Below are 19,688 nucleotides of genomic sequence, written 5' to 3'. Positions count from 1 at the left end.
AGTTGTTAACACAGATATGGCATCCACCGAGTGTTGTCCTGTCGCGTCTCCTTTAAATTATTTCCAATAAGATGTTAAACTATTAATTTAATAAAATCAATAATTAAAAAAATAATTGAGTAAGTCAAAAGCACATTGCAAATAAACATTAATTACAAATCAAGAAGCATGGCGCGTCCGAGGGTGAGTAGATACCGAATAAGAATATAATCACCCTCGGACGCGCAATGCTTATTTACAACAGCCTTCCTTCCTAAGAATCAGCCCTTCCGTGGTGTAGAGAGAGGTTGTGTTACACTCCAAGGTGTTCCCCAGGTTGCCTTTCCTGAGCTTCGATCTTCCGGCTCTCGTTTAGTAGCTGTTGGAAACTACGCTGCATTAGGCCTACTAATTGTGTATGGGGTGTAGAGACAGGTTGTGTTACACTCCAAGGTTTTCACCAGGTTGCCTTTCCTGAGCTTCGATCTTCATGCTCTCGTTTAGTAGGTGTCGGAAAGTAGGCTGCATTAGGCCTACAAATTGGGTATGGGGTGGAGAGAGATGGTGTGTTACACTCCAAGGTGTTCCCCAGGTTTCCTTGCCATTGCTTCGGTCTTCCAACTCTCGTTTAGTAGTTGTAGAAAAGTACACAGCATTAGGCCTACAAAATGGGTATGGGGTGGAGAGAGATGGTGTGTTACACTCCAAGGTGTTCCCCAGGTTGCCTTTCCTGAGCTTCGATCTTCATGCTCTCGTTTAGTAGGTGTCGGAAAGTAGGCTGCATTAGGCCTAAAAAATGGGGAATGGGGTGGAGAGAGATGGTGTGTTACACTCCAAGGTGTTCCCCAGGTTTCCTTGCCATTGCTTCGGTCTTCCGACTCTCGTTTAGTAGTTGTAGAAAAGTACACTGCATTAGGCCTAAAAAATGGGTATGGGGTGGAGAGAGATGGTGTGTTACACTCCAAGGTGTTCCCCAGGTTGCCTTTCCTGAGCTTCGATCTTCATGCTCTCGTTTAGTAGGTGTCGGAAAGTAGGCTGCATTAGGCCTACAAATTGGGTATGGGGTGGAGAGAGATGGTGTGTTACACTCCAAGGTGTTCCCCAGGTTTCCTTGCCATTGCTTCGGTCTTCCGACTCTCGTTTAGTAGTTGTAGAAAAGTACACAGCATTAGGCCTACAAAATGGGTATGGGGTGGAGAGAGATGGTGTGTTACACTCCAAGGTGTTCCCCAGGTTGCCTTTCCTGAGCTTCTATCTTCAGGCTCTCATTAAATTGTGGTTAAATGGAACAACTGCATTTGGCGTACTAGTTGGTTTGGGGCCTACTATCGGTGTCTGCCACTCCTTGCTGTTCTCCTGGTTTCCTGTCCTGAAATTCCATTTTCAGCCTCTCGTTAAGTAGTTGTTAATGTTAGACTGCATTTGGCCTACTAGTTGGGTTGGGGCCTACTATCGGTGTCTGCCACTCCTTGCTGTTCTCCTCCACTGAACAAAGCTGTGCCGCCTGTTTACTACGGTTGCCAATTTTGAACTGCATTTCGACTACTTACTGATTTGGCCCTACTCTCTGTGTCAGCCTCTCATTCCAGTTGTCCTCCACTGCAATGCCCCCTGGTTATTCCTGTGTTACCAATTTTGAACTGCATTTAGCCCACTTTCTTCTTTGGGCCTATATCTGTGTTTCCACTTCATCGTGCCCATTGCCCAGCCAGTGATAGATGAGTCTGCTGGTACATTGACCCATAACGCAACATTCCCCGTGCACGCTACACAACAACATTGTGACCCTGCTGAAAGTCAGGTTGCTCTTCCCGCATACCATACCACCTTACACGGGGACAAAGAGGAAGGTGCAGATGAAAGTGCAGGTTCCTTCATCAGGTGGGGGGAGGAATACTAGTTGGCGACGTCACTGGCACAGGGCCTCTCATAGTACGCAAAAGTGTTGCTGCCGGTGGGAGGCGCCCCCGCCGTGCAAACACACCGCTGTACTTTGAGGGGCCCTGTGCCAGTGCCAATGCCAACGAGTGGGCCCCCCCCTGCTTGCTCAGGATCACAGCACTTGCAAAGTTGAAATACTTACCTCTCCCTGCTCCACTGCCGTGACGTGGTCCAGATTTACTGGGCCCACTAATTACTTGAACCAGCCCTACCCCCCACAACTTTAGCCAAATGACCCCCAATTTCAAATGCCTTCCAATTATTTTAAGGTAAATTACGCTTGACAAGCTTCATTAAGAAGAATGGATGGTTTTGACATTAAAATGGGCACTCTAGGTGTTTTCCTGGCCCCCACTCACTGCCGACTATGCTGCCCCATTGACTTGCATTGGGTTTCGTGTTTCGGTCGATCCCGACTTTACGTCATAATCGGCCGATTTCACTCGACCCGACTTTGGACATAGTCGGGTTTCGCAAAACCCGGCTCGACTCTAAAAAGGTCAAGGTCGCTCAACTCTAGTCAACAAGACTCAAGTCTTGTCACTGCCAGTCCGACATAAAACAAAATAAAAAAAAACATGAAAAATATTTTGCATTTAGGCATAGCTGTATTTTTTTTTATCATGAAAGTAATTATTATGAGCAATGTTTACTGTGATTTTCAAACATATTGTTTTAAGAAGATTATTATTATTATTATTATTATCTTTAAATGTTTTCCATTCTTTGAATATTCTTTCCATGGTTGCCAAAATTTATGGAGAAGTTTAAGCCTCAAACCTATCCAACACCCTCCCAGTAACGGCCACTCCCTGGAACTTACATTTTTGCACTTTTGGGTGAAGTTTCTACAAACACCACCCTTTATGGGCCTAGAGAAAGTTGACAACAATGTATCACCTATCCACATGATGGAACTTGCTGGTCGATGGAGATCTGACTATTGAGACCTCCACCAATCTATAATGCCCCTTCCGAAAAAAGTAGGGGCACTGCTCTGTTTAAAGTCTATGGGACTGCTGGAGAAATCCGAGTGCTATACTCTGCTATAGCTGATAGTCCCAATAGTTTTTTCCAACTGGATATTTTACAACCCCGTTCTCAGGGTTGGTGATTGTCCTAGTGGTCCGGCCCCATTGGATAAGTAAGTTATCATAAATTACAGTTTTTGGAGTCACCATTTCTAGTAAAATTCAGAACTTCATCCGAAGGGGGTATTAGAAAAATCTGTCAAAAATGATAGCGCATGAGGAAGTACGTGATGCTCACCAGCTTAAATTTCGATTGTCATCGGTGGTGCTGCCGCTCCTGTGTTCCTCAACGCTGTGTGTTCACTTCTTCAGTGATAATGTGCCACTCATACTCATTTGACCACTGCAATCACTGACCTAGGTTAATTTTAGCATTTATTATACATGGAACTTGAGGCCAGAGATTGGCTGCAGTGGTCCCATGCAAATTGATGGCAAAAAATCATCACAGAAGGAAGTGAGAAGAAACCGGTGAGAACCACTGGAGTAAAGGCACTAGAATTTGCAAGGGTAAGTAGGTAACTTTAATTTTTTACAATTTGTTTCTAGTGAGATATTTGTTTCCTAAAATCCTGGAAACCTCTTTAAATTGCTAAAATTAATAAATCAGCTATGTATTGACTGCGGTACAAAACAAGTTCAAAAATGTTTTCCAGTAATTTTTGCAACCAATAATCTTGAGAGATGCAAATACATTAAGCAATCCTACTGATATTTCTGTTATTTCTGTTTCCCAAGGGAGATGCATTAGCAATGCATGGGTATGTGATGGCGATATTGATTGCGACGACCATTCTGATGAGGATAATTGCGAAGGTTATATGTGTGGACCACCCAAATACCCCTGTGCTAACGATACCTCCATCTGCCTGCAGCCTGAGAAGCTATGCAATGGGAGAAGAGATTGTCCCGATGGATCTGATGAAGGCGAAATATGTGGTATTTTTCAGTTTGAATTAAATTATTTTGTGTAACAATTTATATTAGTGACAATAGTGAGAGGTCCGAAACCAAGGCCATGAGGAAGGAGCCTCTTTGGGCAGAGTTGATATATATTTTCTATGAATAGAAACTTAATTTCCTAGACTCAGCTATAACATAGAAGATCTCATTGGGATGACTACTAGGTAATAAGGATATTTCTTAAAGGACTTTTGTCTTATTTATAGAAACCCTCCTCCCATCATAGGTTTTATCCTCTTAATTTATTGAAATCATATTATTTAGCACTGTCTACTTACAACTGCTCATTTTGCCTTTCTACCAAATAATTATTCTCTTTTATCTGATCTATGTAGAAGCAGGAAGTCTCTTTTTCCTGCATGAGTCATTCCTCTCTTCAACTCCTGACCCAGCTCCTCCACTCCCACCAGGGACTTTAGCAGTGATGACTCATGCATAAAAAAGAGACTTCCTATTTCTACTTAAAGCTCAGAAAGATTCAGCTAGGCTGTTTTTAATCATATAATGTCATGGCTCTGTTGAGAGGAGATTTAACTGGGTAAAAGGGCAAAATGAGCAATTGTAAGTACACAGTGCTATATAACATGATTGCAATATATTAAGAAGATAATATTTTTATAGGAGCGCTTCTTTAAAGCGCCCCATCTGATGAAAGGATAGGAAACTCCTGATTTTTCTGAGGTGACTGCCATCAAAATCTAGGGTGCTGCAGTTACAGGACCCCAATATTCCTAACAGGGAGCTAGAGGCTTGTAACCCACCAATCTGACTTTAATCGCCATGGATGTGACTAATAGAAAGGACAAGAACTAACAATCTACTAACATGTATCTACTCTGAAGTCATTGTCCCAGCAGGCATGCCACTGCTCCATTCATTGACAATGGGATAGAAAAGCCGTCCAGCTCACAGCTTTTCCGAGCAGTCCCATAGACAATAAATGGAGCAGTAGCGTTCATGTGGAAACACCGCTCTATACTAATGGGGCCATTCCATGACCTGATCTCAGGATGGATGGTGGTTCCATTGTTTGAACCTCCAGTGATTATTTGAGAGTTCGGACAACATCTTTTTAGACATCATTTAGATTGCCACAATATGAGTTATATTAGTACGTGTCTTGAAGTCCAAAGAGTCGTATTATATTTCTGTATGTCTACAATTAAAAAAAAATTAAATGCAAACTTATTGGATATTAAAGGCCGGAGGGGAAAAACTTGGATACATTTGAACATGTGTCAACATCAACGTTCAAAAGCTGGTTCCGGATAATCGCCTCTCATTGACAACTTACTTGCTTCAAAAAGGGCGAAATGAAGGAAGAAAAAGTATTAAATCTTAGGAAGTTTTTTTCCCCAAAATAAAGCTAACCCATATCTATAAGATATTACATAATTTACTGGTTGTGGAGTGTATCTGACCACTGGGACCACCAGAGATTACAAGATCAGGGCTACTGAACCCAAACAACGGTGCTCTACAGCTCCATCTTGAATGACATGGACGTTCTCCTGCCCAACCTCTACTCTGATCATTGTCCAAGAGACTACCGGATACTGCTAAGAACAACCCTCTGCTTTTTTGAGCAGTCCCCATCCCAATTTATAGAGCGGATTTTGAGCATGTGCACCTACAGTATGCTCCATTCAGGAAGGAGGTTCCAGAACGATGAACTTATATTTTGCTCTTGGGGGTATCGGATATCTTGCCTTTTTGGGAATAACTCTTTCATTTTGCTATGGGCATGCTGGTGGACAAAATTCTGTTTCAGTTGGCACATCAATACTGATCTCCACTGTAGTGAAATGTAGCTACTATGCGCCAATTCCATCACCAATTAGCATTAAGTGTATCAACAAAACATCAGTAGGAATCATAATGGTGTAAAGTGTCTAAGCGGCTGTGATTTACTTAGCAAATATTTGAGTTTGCTGTGAATTTGCTACGAATTAAGAAAGAAAGCTCTATACAAAATCTTCTTGAAAGACATAAAAGTTCACAGCGTGAATTCTTTCTTTTTTTTTTCTGAAGGAAACACCTAAAAGGTTCTTCAAAAACCCAGAGGTCTCTTTGAAGTAGTCCTTGATACGTTTGATATGTTTGGCTTTAGAAAATAGATCAGAGGGCAGACAAAGCTACAAAACTCTAGAATGAATACATAGAAACTTTGGCTAAGAAACGTGGTTGGGCTGTTTGGGGAAAGCTTCAGTTTTCTGGACCTCTGCAGGGATTAATGATACATAGCTATTAAAGGATAACCCACAAGATAGGTGGTAATTTGCTGATTTCTGGACCCCAATATTTCTGAGAAATTAATGGGTTTTTGAACCAAGAGCTAAACCAGCATGCCCTCCACCATCCTACTCACTGTCTATGGGATACATTAGTTGAGTACCATACATACTCTTGTTTCAGAGCTCCAAACATTCATTATGTCATCCAGCTTCACGTTTCAATAGAACCTGTGCTGCAACACTCTACTATGTCCGCGCATTCATGACCAAAGATCCTTAAAGGGGCCATCTTAAAGGGGTTCTCCACTTATGGGGACATTTTATACTTTACTTAAATGCGTATTATTGGGGCTAGAAAATCATTTTTTGCAGCTGGGTTTCACTAAAAATGACAGGTATACAGGTCTGGTCACATGCTCCTCCACCAGCCGTTTTTTTGGACTGGAGACCTGTGCAGTCTGTGATGGAAGCTGCACTAACAAGAACAGGAGAGAAACCTGTCATACCTATGTAATAGTAAATGGCACAAAATCATGTCCACAACACATCAAGATAGTGTTTCCCACCCCGTTAACTCATTCTGCAGCCAGCAATAGGCAGTGTCATACAACGGCTTCAGGAGGCAAACAGTGCAAAGATTTTTAAAGAAAACCCAATAGCAAAAATAATTTTTAGCCCCAATTGTATGCATTTAAGCAAGAAACAAAAATGTCTAGCTTAGATACAGCTTTAACTTAGAAATGCCTTTAACTTAGAAACGTATCACCTATAGATAGGATATGTGATAACTTGCTAATCGGTGGGGGTCTGACTGCATTTAACCCCTTGAGAAAGGGGCTCTGAAATTTCCTAAAAGAATGGAGTGGTAACCATACATGCTCACCACCACTGCATTCGTTAAAGAAGCACTCCCATGAAAGTTTTTATCCTCATCATATTACATAGCACTGTGTACTTACAATTGCTCATTCTGCCTTTCTGCCCAGTTATTTCTTCACTTTTCTTCCCTATGTATAAACAGGAAGTCTCTTTTCACTGCATTTATCATTCCCCTCTTCGTCTCCTGACCCAGCTCCTTCACTCATGCCATTGCCAGGGACTTTTGTAGCGATGACTCTTGCAGGGAAAAGAGACTTCCTTTTTCTCCACAGAGCTTACAAGGATCCAATTTGTCTTCTTTTAATCACGTGATGTCATAGACCTAATGGAAAAAAGAAGAATTAACTGGGTAGAAACACAAAATGAGCAATTGTAAGTACACAGTGCTATATAATATGATGACTGCGATATAATAACAGGATATCAATGTAGATAGGAGGAGTGATTCTTTAATTATAGGATTGTCAGAGATAACTGAGTGCTGTATTTGACAATCTCCAGAATTTCCATAGACAATGATAGGAACAATGGCATCCATATACAGACACCAATCCATTCTAACATTCTAACAAACATTCTGACCTCCAGTTATCTGCAAGCTCTCACCTATCCCAAGTGTTGACTTTCTGAATTTGTACAATCCCTTTCACATTACACACGGTACTTGCCTAAGTACATTGTAATCCTTTTCATTAACTTTAAATACATGGTTCCGCAAAACAGAAAGTATTAATAGCACACAGAAAATGGTGATACCGATCGTGGTAACCATAAACATTCATGAGCACAACACATTGTAACAATGTCCTCTAGATTTACTGGTGGGACAAATAACAATGTTGTGTAAGGGGTACCAATTAGCAAACTCTTGTACTAATGTATCAATTTACATGTTATTGCGAGTGTGTGCAAAAATTGCAGAAAAATGATGCCCTGAAGAATCTATGTAGCTGACAAAGAGTTGTATTTTTTGCTCCTGATACCATTTTTCCATTTGCACAGGTTATTTACGTTCCTTAATATTTTTTTTATTTTGGCTTTTGAATACCTACAGTGCCTCTTTTTATATACCCCACCTTCCCCTAATCGACTGCTTGTAACGCTGTTGAAATTGCAGGTTATTTGTGTCCTCAATATATGATTTTCTTCCAACTCTTAACCTCGAATTTCCAATTGGAAATTACCAACCACCTCCACTAACCTGCATGTGCTTAATACAAGACCTTTCTAACTTTACATGCATTCGACCTGTCGCTGGCAATAAAGACTGTCATCGTACGCTACCCTTTTCACTAAAAGACTTCTCTGAATTTACTGCAAGTCACTTAATGTTTCTCTACTCGGCCTTCTTTTTCTCCTTAACACTTTAAGGTCCTAGGTTTCAATTCTATTCATAGACTTGTAAAATAAGCTTTTTAGTTCAGCAATATCTGCATTTTTTTTTACCTGTTTGATTAATAAATACTGATGGGTGAACCCATGGATGTTAGGGTCCGGTGAGTTTGGCCAAACATCTAAAAAAGTTTGGTTTGAGTACCTGAACCTGAAATTAGACCCGGGGGAGCCAAAACATTAGGCTCTGATCAGCGGTAAGATTATTACCGCCAGTCAGAGAGCTGCGGTTCGCACACTGTCAGATGACAGCGTGAGCAAGCAGCTGTTATAAGCGGTAAAAAGTTTACAGTCAGTCAATGGCATTTGTTGATGAGGAAGTACTACTCCCATCAGCCTACGCCTGCTGTCGCTGATAACAGCAAGAGCAGGCACCGCTGATGGGTGTATTCATCAGCCAGTGCCTGAGCTATAAATAAATAATTTAAAAAATAATGACAATTAGTCCCTTCGATTTTTGATAACCAGGGAAGGAAAAACTCACAGCTGTGGGTTGCAACCCTCAGCTGTCGGCTTTTTCATGGCTTGTTATCTAGAATATATGGGTCCCCATGTCATCTTTTAAATGATGTAAATAAATAATAAAAAAAAAACAGGCTGGGGTCCCCAGATTTTTGAAAACCAGCCAAGCTAAAGCAGACAGCTGGGGACTGGTATTCTCAAGCTGGGATGGACCATGGATATTGCTCCTCCCAGCCTAAAAATAGCAGCTTGCAGCCACGCAGAAAAGGTGCATCTATTACATGTGCCAATTCTGGTGCTTTGCCCACCTCTTCGACTTGCCCTTGTGGAAAATGGGGTAATATTTGTGGGGTTGATTAGGGTTGAGCGAAACGGGTCGTTCATTTTCAAAAGTCGCCGACTTTTGGCAAAGTCGGGTTTCATGAAACCCGATCCGACCCCTGTGCGGGGTCGGCCATGCGGTACGCGACTTTCGCGCCAAAGTCGCGTTTCAATGACGCGAAAAGCGCCATTTCTCAGCCAATGAAGGTAAACGCAGAGTGTGGGCAGCGTGATGACATAGGTCCTGGTCCCCACCATCTTAGAGAAGGGCATTGTAGTGATTGGCTTGCTGTCTGCGGCGTCACAGGGGCTATAAAGGGGCGTTCCCGCCGACCGCCATGTTACTGCTGCTGATCTGAGCTTAGGGAGAGGTTGCTGCCGCTTCGTCAGAAGCAGGGATAGCGTTAGGCAGGGTCCATTAACCACCAAACCGCTTGTGCTGTAGCGATTTCCACTGCCCAACACCACCTTCGGTGTGCAGGGACAGTGGAAGCTACATTTTATTTTTTTTCCCCTCAGCGCTGTAGCTCATTGGGCTGCCCTAGAAGGCTCCCTGATAGCTGCATTGCTGTGTGTACGCCGCTGTGCAAACCAACTGCTTTTTTCAAAGCACAAATCCTCTTGTTCCTTCCTTTCTGCACAGCTATCTTGTTTGTTTGTCCACACTTTTTATTTAATTTGTGCATCAGTCCACTCCTTATTGCTGCCTGCCATACCTGGCTGAGATTACTGCAGGGAGATAGTAATTGAAGGACACTCCTGTTTTTTTTTTTTTTTTTTTGTGGGAGATTAAGATTGACATTTCTGCTAGAGTGCCATCCCTGTGTGTGCCATCTCTCACTCAGTGGGCCATAGAAAGCCTATTTATTTTTTTGCTTGATTTGGGTTCTAAAATCTACCTGAAAAAATCACTACATCAATCAGTGGGAGAAAAATATTGGCCTCAGGGCTTGTGTGCCACTCCTGACTCCTGTGTGCATCATCACTCACTCAGTGGGCCATAGAAAGCCCTTTTTTTTTTTTTTTTGCTTTATTTGGGTTCTAAATTCTACCTGAAAAAATCAATAAATCAATCAGTGGGAGATTAATATTGGCCTTTGGGCTTGTGTGCCAGTCCTAAGCGTGCCATCTCTCTCTCTCAGATAGTGGGCCATAGAAAGCCTATTTATTATTTTTTTTATTGGGTTTATAAATTTTCCCTGGAACAAAAAAAAAAAAAAGTGGGAGATTAATATTGGCCTCTGGGCTTGTGTGCCAGTCCTGAGCGTGCCATCTCTCTCACAAATAGTGGGCCATAGAAAGCCTATTTATTTTTTTGCTTGATTTGGGTTCTAAAATCTACCTGAAAAAATCACTACATCAATCAGTGGGAGAAAAATATTGGCCTCAGGGCTTGTGTGCCACTCCTGACTCCTGTGTGCATCATCACTCACTCAGTGGGCCATAGAAAGCCCATTTTTTTTTTTTTTGCTTTATTTGGGTTCTAAATTCTACCTGAAAAAATCAATAAATCAATCAGTGGGAGATTAATATTGGCCTTTGGGCTTGTGTGCCAGTCCTAAGCGTGCCATCTCTCTCTCTCAGATAGTGGGCCATAGAAAGCCTATTTATTATTTTTTTTATTGGGTTTATAAATTTTCCCTGGAACAAAAAAAAAAAAAGTGGGAGATTAATATTGGCCTCTGGGCTTGTGTGCCAGTCCTGAGCGTGCCATTTCTCTCACAAATAGTGGGCCATAGAAAGCCTATTTATTTATTTTTTTTTGGTTTTATAAATTCTCCCTGAAAAAAAAAGGGAGATTAATATTGGCCTTTGGGCTTGTGTGCCAGTCCTAAGCGTGCCATCTCTCTCTCTCTCTCAGATAGTGGGCCATAGAAAGCCTATTTATTATTTTTTTTATTGGGTTTATAAATTTTCCCTGGAACAAAAAAAAAAAGTGGGAGATAAATATTGGCCTCTGGGCTTGTGTGCCACTCCTGACTCCTGTGTGCGTCATCTCTCACTCAGTGGGCTATAGAAAGCCTTTTTTTGTTTTATTTGTTTTCTAAATTCTCCCTGAAAAAATCATTTTATTTTATTTGGTTTCTAAATTCTTCCTGAAAAAATCATTTTATTCTATTATTTTTTTTCCTAAAGTCTCCCTGAAAAAAACAAAAAAAACAAATCAGTGGGAGATTAATATTGCCCTTTCTGCTTGTGTGCCAGTCTTGACTCCTGGGTGTGCCATCTCTCTCTCTCTCTCTCCAATTGTGGGCCATAGAAAGCCTATTATTTTTTTTAGCTTGATTTGGGTTCCAAAATCTACCTGAAAAAATCACTACATCAATCAGTGGGAGATAAATATTGGCCTCTGGGCTTGTGTGCCACTCCTGACTCCTGTGTGCGTCATCTCTCACTCAGTGGGCCATAGAAAGCCTTTTTTTGTTTTATTTGTTTTCTAAATTCTCCCTGAAAAAATCATTTTATTTTATTTGGTTTCTAAATTCTTCTTAAAAAATCATTTTATTCTATTATTTTTTTTCCTAAAGTCTCCCTGAAAAAACAAACAAAAACAAATCAGTGGGAGATTAATATTGCCCTTTCTGCTTGTGTGCCAGTCTTGACTCCTGGGTGTGCCATCTCTCTCTCTCTCTCTCTCCAATTGTGGGCCATAGAAAGCCTATTATTTTTTTAGCTTGATTTGGGTTCCAAAATCTACCTGAAAAAATCACTACATCAATCAGTGGGAGATAAATATTGGCCTCTGGGCTTGTGTGCCACTCCTGACTCCTGTGTGCGTCATCTCTCACTCAGTGGGCCATAGAAAGCCTTTTTTTGTTTTATTTGTTTTCTAAATTCTCCCTGAAAAAATCATTTTATTTTATTTGGTTTCTAAATTCTTCCTGAAAAAATCATTTTATTCTATTTTTTTTTTCCTAAAGTCTCCCTGAAAAAAAACAAAAAACAAATCAGTGGGAGATTAATATTGCCCTTTCTGCTTGTGTGCCAGTCTTGACTCCTGGGTGTGCCATCTCTCTCTCTCTCTCCAATTGTGGGCCATAGAAAGCCTATTATTTTTTTAGCTTGATTTGGGTTCTAAAATCTACCTGAAAAAATCACTACATCAATCAGTGGGAGATAAATATTGGCCTCTGGGCTTGTGTGCCACTCCTGACTCCTGTGTGCGTCATCTCTCACTCAGTGGGCCATTGAAAGCCTTTTTTTGTTTTATTTGTTTTCTAAATTCTCCCTGAAAAAATCATTTTATTTTATTTGGTTTCTAAATTCTTCCTGAAAAAATCATTTTATTCTATTATTTTTTTTTCCTAAAGTCTCCCTGAAAAAAAAACAAAAACAAATCAGTGGGAGATTAATATTGCCCTTTATGCTTGTGTGCCAGTCTTGACTCCTGGGTGTGCCATCTCTCTCTCTCTCTCCAATTGTGGGCCATAGAAAGCCTATTATTTTTTTAGCTTGATTTGGGTTCCAAAATCTACCTGAAAAAATCACTACATCAATCAGTGGGAGATAAATATTGGCCTCTGGGCTTGTGTGCCACTCCTGACTCCTGTGTGCGTCATCTCTCACTCAGTGGGCCATAGAAAGCCTTTTTTTGTTTTATTTGTTTTCTAAATTCTCCCTGAAAAAATCATTTTATTGTATTTGGTTTCTAAATTCTTCCTGAAAAAATCATTTTATTCTATTATTTTTTTTCCTAAAGTCTCCCTGAAAAAAAAAAAAAAATCAAATCAGTGGGAGATTAATATTTACATTTGTGCTTCAGTGACAGTCCTGCGTGTGTGGCATCTCTCTCATTTGTTGCCACCAACAACAGAGTGTGTAACATTGTGCCTGATTTTCGTTGTGGTCTCACTCACCTGTAAAGGGGTAGCTAAATCATACTGAAGTTATAGCTCACCGTGTAATTTGTGTGACAGCAACAAATACCGTTAGTTTGTTTACGTTTTTAAAACAATGAGGAAGTCTGGTGGAAGAGGTCGTGGCCGGGCGCGTTCATTGTCAGCTGGTAATGAGGGTAGTGGTAGTGGTGGAGCATCAGCTGGTCGTGGGAAAAAAAATATTGCACCTAAGTCTGGAGCTGTGGAGCCAGGTTCGTCGTCTGGCTACACAAGGCCTCGAACGCTCCCTTTTCTGGGAGTAGGAAAACCGCTTTTAAAGCTGGAGCAGCAAGAGCAAGTTTTGGCTTATCTTGCTGACTCAGCCTCTAGCTCTTTTGCCTCCTCTCGTGAAACTGGTAAATGTCAAAGCAGCGCGTCGTTAGTGGATGTTCACGGTCAGGGACAAGTCGCTTCCTTGTCCTCTTCAGCAAAAACAACAACAGAGAAGAATGCAGCAGGCGACACAACGGGTTACTCCATGGAGCTCTTTACACATACCGTCCCTGGCTTAGAAAGTGAAGCAGTTAACAGTCCATGCCCATTACAAGTTGAATCTGACATGGAGTGCACTGATGCACAGCCACAGCCAGACTACTATGCTGGTCCTTTGACTCAGACCACAACATTGCCCTCGCAGGGTAATGATCAAGAATCAGACCCTGATGAGACTATGTTGCCCCATCACGAACGCTATACCACCGACCGACACGGTGACACAGACGAAGTTGCACACGAGCTACAAGAAGAGGTAATAGATGACCCAGTTCTTGACCCCGATTGGCAGCCATTGGGGGAACAGGGTGCAGGCGGCAGCAGTTCTGAAGCGGAGGAGGAGGGGCCGCAGCAGGCATCAACATCGCAACAGGTTCCATCTGCCGGGCCCGTATCTTGCCCAAAACGCGTGGCAAAGCCAAAACCTGTTGGAGGACAGCATGGCCATCCGGTTAAAGCTCAGTCTGCAATGCCTGAAAAGGTATCCGATGCTAGAAAGAGTGCAGTCTGGCATTTTTTTAAACAACATCCAATTGATCAGCGCAAAGTCATCTGTCAAAAATGTTCAACTACCTTAAGCAGAGGACAGAATCTGAAAAGTCTCAATACAAGTTGCATGCATAGACATTTAACCACCATGCATTTGCAAGCCTGGACTAACTACCAAACGTCCCTTAAGGTTGTAGCACCCTCGGCCAATGAAGCTAGTCAGCAACGCAACATCCCTTCCGGCAGTGTAGGGCCACCATTTTCCGCACCACCTGCAGTATCTGTGCAGGTTTCTTTGCCAGGCCAAAGCAGTCAGGGTCAGGGAATCACCAGTTTCGTAGTAGGAAACACTGCATCTAGGACACCGGCGGCAACAATACCATCTCCCACCGTCTCTCAGTCTGCCATGTCCACCGGCACCCCCGCTAGTTCCACGATCTCCAGCTCTCCAGTCCAGCTCGCCCTACATGAGACTATGGTTAGAAAAAGGAAGTACTTAGCCTCGCATCCGCGTACACAGGGTTTGAACGCCCACATAGCTAGACTAATCTCGTTAGAGATGATGCCCTACCGGTTAGTTGAAAGCGAAGCTTTCAATGCCCTGATGGACTACGCTGTACCACGCTACGAGCTACCCAGTCGACACTTTTTTTCCAGAAAAGCCATCCCAGCCCTCCACCAGCATGTTAAAGAGCGCATCGTCCATGCACTCAGGCAATCTGTGAGCACAAAGGTGCACCTGACAACAGATGCATGGACCAGTAGGCATGGCCAGGGACGTTACGTGTCCATCACGGCACACTGGGTAAATGTGGTGGATGCAGGGTCCACAGGTGACAGCAAGTTTGGGACAGTTCTGCCTAGCCCACGGTCTAGGAAACAGTTGGCTGTAGCTATTCGCACCCCCTCCTCCTCCTCTTCGTCCTCCTGCAGAAGCGAGAGCTCGTCCACAGACCGCAGTCGCACAACCACTCCATCCGCAGCTGCCACTGTTGCACACCAGGTCTCCCATTATGGGGCAGCTACTGGCAAACGTCAGCAGGCTGTATTGGCTATGAAGTGTTTGGGCGACAACAGACACACCGCGGAAGTTCTGTCCGAGTTCTTGCAGAAAGAAACGCAGTCGTGGCTGGGCACTGTAGATCTTGAGGCAGGCAAGGTAGTGAGTGATACCGGAAGGAATTTCATGGCTGCCATCTCCCTTTCCCAACTGAAACACATTCCTTGCCTGGCTCACACCTTAAACCTGGTGGTGCAGTGCTTCCTGAAAAGTTATCCGGGGTTATCCGACCTGCTCCTCAAAGTGCGTGGACTTTGCTCACATATCCGCCGTTCGCCCGTACACTCCAGCCGTATGCAGACCTATCAGCGTTCTTTGAACCTTCCCCAGCATCGCCTAATCATAGACATTGCAACAAAGTGGAACTCAACACTGCACATGCTTCAGAGACTGTGCGAACAGAGGCGGGCTGTTATGTTTTTGTGGGAGGATACACATACACGGGCAGGCAGTAGAATGGCAGACATGGAGTTGTCAGGTGTGCAGTGGTCGAAGATTCAAGACATGTGTCAAGTCCTTCAGTGTTTTGAGGAATGCACACGGCTGGTTAGTGCAGACAACGCCATAATAAGCATGAGCATCCCCCTAATGCGTCTGCTGATGCAAAGTTTGACGCACATAAAGGATCAGGCGTCTGCAGCTGAGGAAGAGGAAAGCCTTGATGACAGTCAGCCATTGTCTGGCCAGGGCAGTGTACAGGACGAGTTAGCGGGCGAAGAGGAGGAGGAGGACGAGGAGCATGATGGGGATGATTATATTTGTAATGAGGAAGCTTTTCCGGGGCCACTGGAAATTGGTGGCGCGGCAAGGCCGGGTTCTGGTTTTTGGAGGGACACAAGTGACGTGGATTTGCCTGAAACTGCCCCTCAACCAAGCACAACCGGAGATTTGAGAACTGGAACTTTGGCCCACATGGCGGATTATGCCTTACGTGTCCTCAAAAGGGACACATGCATAACTAAAATGATGAACGATGACGATTACTGGTTGGCCTGCCTCCTTGATCCTCGCTATAAAGGCAAATTGCAAAATATAATGCCACATGAGAACTTGGAACTAATATTAGCAACCAAACAATCAACTCTTGTTGACCGTTTGCTTCTGGCATTCCCTGCACACAGCGCCCGTGATCGTTCTCACACGAGCTGCAGGGGCCAGCAGACCAGAGGAGTTCGAGGGGCAGAAATCAGAAGTGGCATTGGCCAGAGGGGTTTTCTGACCAGGTTGTGGAGTGATTTTGCTATGACCGCAGACAGGACAGGTACTGCAGCATCAATTCAAAGTGACAGGAGACAACATTTGTCCAGTATGGTTACAAACTATTTTTCATCCCTTATCGATGTTCTCCCTCAACCGTCATTCCCATTTGATTACTGGGCATCAAAATTAGACACCTGGCCAGAATTGGCAGAATATGCATTGCAGGAGCTTGCTTGCCCGGCAGCTAGTGTCCTATCAGAAAGAGTATTCAGTGCTGCAGGTTCAATACTAACAGAAAAAAGGACTCGTCTGGCTACCCAAAATGTAGATGATCTAACCTTCATTAAAATGAACCACAACTGGATTTCGAAATCTTTTGCCCCACCTTGCCCGGCTGACACCTAGCTTTCCTATGTAAAGGTCTTGCCTGTGGACTATTCTGAACGACTTTTCCAATCTCGTAATTTGCAGCACCTGATTGTCCAGCATCCGACATGTTAACACCTCCCTAAATGGCCAAAGTCCCCACACGGGGCCGTGGTATCGCCACTTGGCACCAGCACCCGTGAGAGTACTGTTTGTCTGAAGAGGTGGGTGTGCCCGCTTTTGGTCGACGGCACTGCCACTAGGTCCCTCATAGTACAATAAAGTGTCTGGCGGTGGTGGTGCGCACCCAACGTCAGACACACCGTTGTAATATGAGGGGCCCTGGGCCTGTACCGCCGGCCACAAGACAGTCCCCCCCCCCCCAGGTCAAACAGTGCTCTACGACTTGCAAAATTTTCTCTCACAGCTCCACCAATGTTTAGTCTATGCGCTGACATCATTCAATGCCTGGCACTGTCAATACCATTGTATTGACATTTTTCTTATGTTAGGCCTTCGAAGCCTGTCTGCGGTCCCTCCTTCCACTAGGCCTCCACTGACCTGTGTACTGCTGCCCGTGTTCCCCTGGAACCAATTTTAAATTGCCTACAGCCAACCCAATTTATTATGTTAGGGCTTCGAAGCCTGTCTGCGGTCCCTCCTTCCACTAGGCCTCCACTGACCTGTCTACTGCCGCCCGTGTTCCCCTTGAACCAATTTTAAATTGCCTACAGCCAGCCCAATTTATTATGTTAGGGCTTCGAAGCCTGTCTGCGGTCCCTCCTTCCACTAGGCCTCCACTGACCTGTCTACTGCCGCCCGTGTTCCCCTGGAACCAATTTTAAATTGCCTCCAGCCAGCCCAATTTATTATGTTAGGGCTTCGAAGCCTGTCTGCGGTCCCTCCTTCCACTAGGCCTCCACTGACCTGTCTACTGCCGCCCGTGTTCCCCTGGAACCAATTTTAAATTGCCTACAGCCCAATTTTTGTTATGTTAGGCCTTCGAAGCCTGTCTGCGGCCCGTTCTTTCCACTACTACTACACTGACCTGGCTACTGCCGCCCGTGTTCCCCTGGAACCAATTTTAAATTGCCTACAGCCAGCCCAATTTATTATGTTAGGGCTTCGAAGCCTGTCTGCGGTCCCTCCTTCCACTAGGCCTCCACTGACCTGTCTACTGCCGCCCGTGTTCCCCTGGAACCAATTTTAAATTGCCTCCAGCCAGCCCAATTTATTATGTTAGGGCTTCGAAGCCTGTCTGCGGTCCCTCCTTCCACTAGGCCTCCACTGACCTGTCTACTGCCGCCCGTGTTCCCCTGGAACCAATTTTAAATTGCCTACAGCCCAATTTTTGTTATGTTAGGCCTTCGAAGCCTGTCTGCGGCCCGTTCTTTCCACTACTACTACACTGACCTGGCTACTGCCGCCCGTGTTCCCCTGGAACCAATTTTAAATTGCCTACAGCCCAATTTTTGTTATGTTAGGCCTACGAAGCCTGTCTGCGGCCCGTTCTTTCCACTACTACTACACTGACCTGGCTACTGCCGCCCGTGTTCCCCTGGAACCAATTTTAAATTGCCTACAGCCAGCCCAATTTATTATGTTAGGGCTTCGAAGCCTGTCTGCGGTCCATCCTTCCACTAGGCCTCCACTGACCTGTCTACTGCTGCCCGTGTACCCCTTGAACCAACATCAGAAAATATAAAAATAAGTATTTTGCTTATAAAAAAGAAAATACTGGAGAGATATCAAATGCAGACATTTTAACATTAAAAACAAACACATACAACAAAAATCTGGTACAGTACTAAAAATGGCCACCAGCTACAATAACTTTCTCCTGCAAGTAGTTAACTGAAAGTTTTTTTCAATTTAAAACACAGATATGGCATCCACCGAGTGTTGTCCTGTCGCGTCTTCTTTATATTATTGCCAAGAAGATGCAAAACAATGAAAATAATAAAATCATTATTTACCAAAAAAATAGAGTAAGTCAAAACCACATTGCAAATAAACATTCATTACAAATAAAGAAGCAGGGCGCGTCCGAGGGTGAGTATATACCTAATAAGAATATAATCACCCTCGGACGCGCCCTGCTTCTTTCCGACAGCCTTCCTTCCTAAGAATCAGCCCTTCCGTGGTGTAGAGAGAGGGTTTGTTACACTCCAAGGTGTTCCCCAGGTTGCCTTTCCTGAGCTTCGATCTTCATGCTCTCGTTTAGTAGTTGTCGGAAAGTAGGCTGCATTAGGCCTACAAATTTGGTATGGGGTGTAGAGAGATGGTGTGTTCCACTCCAAGGTGTTCCCCAGGTTTGCTCGCCAATGCTTCGATCTTCATGCTCTCGTTTAGTAGTTGTTGGAAACTATGCTGCATTAGGCCTACAAATTGGGTATGGGGTGTAGAGAGATGGTGTGTTCCACTCCAAGGTGTTCTCCAGGTTGCCTTTCCTGAGCTTCGATCTTCCGGCTCTCGTTTAGTAGTTCTTGGAAACTACACTGCATTAGGCCTACAAATTGGGTATGGGGTGTAGAGAGATGGTGTGTTCCACTCCAAGGTGTTCTCCAGGTTGCCTTTCCTGAGCTTCGATCTTCCGGCTCTCGTTTAGTAGTTGTTGGAAACTACGCTGCATTAGGCCTACAAATTGGGTATGGGGTGTAGAGAGATGGTGTGTTCCACTCCAATGTGTTCCCCAGGTTTCCTCGCCAATGCTTCGATCTTCATGCTCTCGTTTAGTAGTTGTTGGAAACTACGCTGCATTAGGCCTACAAATTGGGTATGGGGTGTAGAGAGATGGTGTGTTCCACTCCAAGGTGTTCTCCAGGTTGCCTTTCCTGAGCTTCGATCTTCCGGCTCTCGTTTAGTAGTTCTTGGAAACTACGCTGCATTAGGCCTACAAATTGGGTATGGGGTGTAGAGAGATGGTGTGTTCCACTCCAAGGTGTTCTCCAGGTTGCCTTTCCTGAGCTTCGATCTTCCGGCTCTCGTTTAGTAGTTGTTG

The 19,688-nt window shown here is 43.8% G+C and overlaps 1 protein-coding gene across 1 annotated transcript in view; it reads left to right on the top strand.

Annotated features, from left to right (window-relative positions):
- The window catches only part of LRP1B (LDL receptor related protein 1B), a 1,659,362-nt gene that overhangs the window by 1,052,886 nt on the left and 586,788 nt on the right, over positions 1-19,688 (top strand). The window contains exon 22 of the mRNA XM_069732880.1: positions 3,690-3,890. Coding sequence (XP_069588981.1) covers positions 3,690-3,890 — 201 coding nt within the window. The remainder of the gene's footprint in view (positions 1-3,689; positions 3,891-19,688) is intronic.

Source organism: Ranitomeya imitator, chromosome 7 (assembly GCF_032444005.1).
Source record: "Ranitomeya imitator isolate aRanImi1 chromosome 7, aRanImi1.pri, whole genome shotgun sequence".
NCBI lineage: Eukaryota > Metazoa > Chordata > Amphibia > Anura > Dendrobatidae > Ranitomeya > Ranitomeya imitator.
This window is presented reverse-complemented; position numbering and strand designations above follow the sequence as displayed.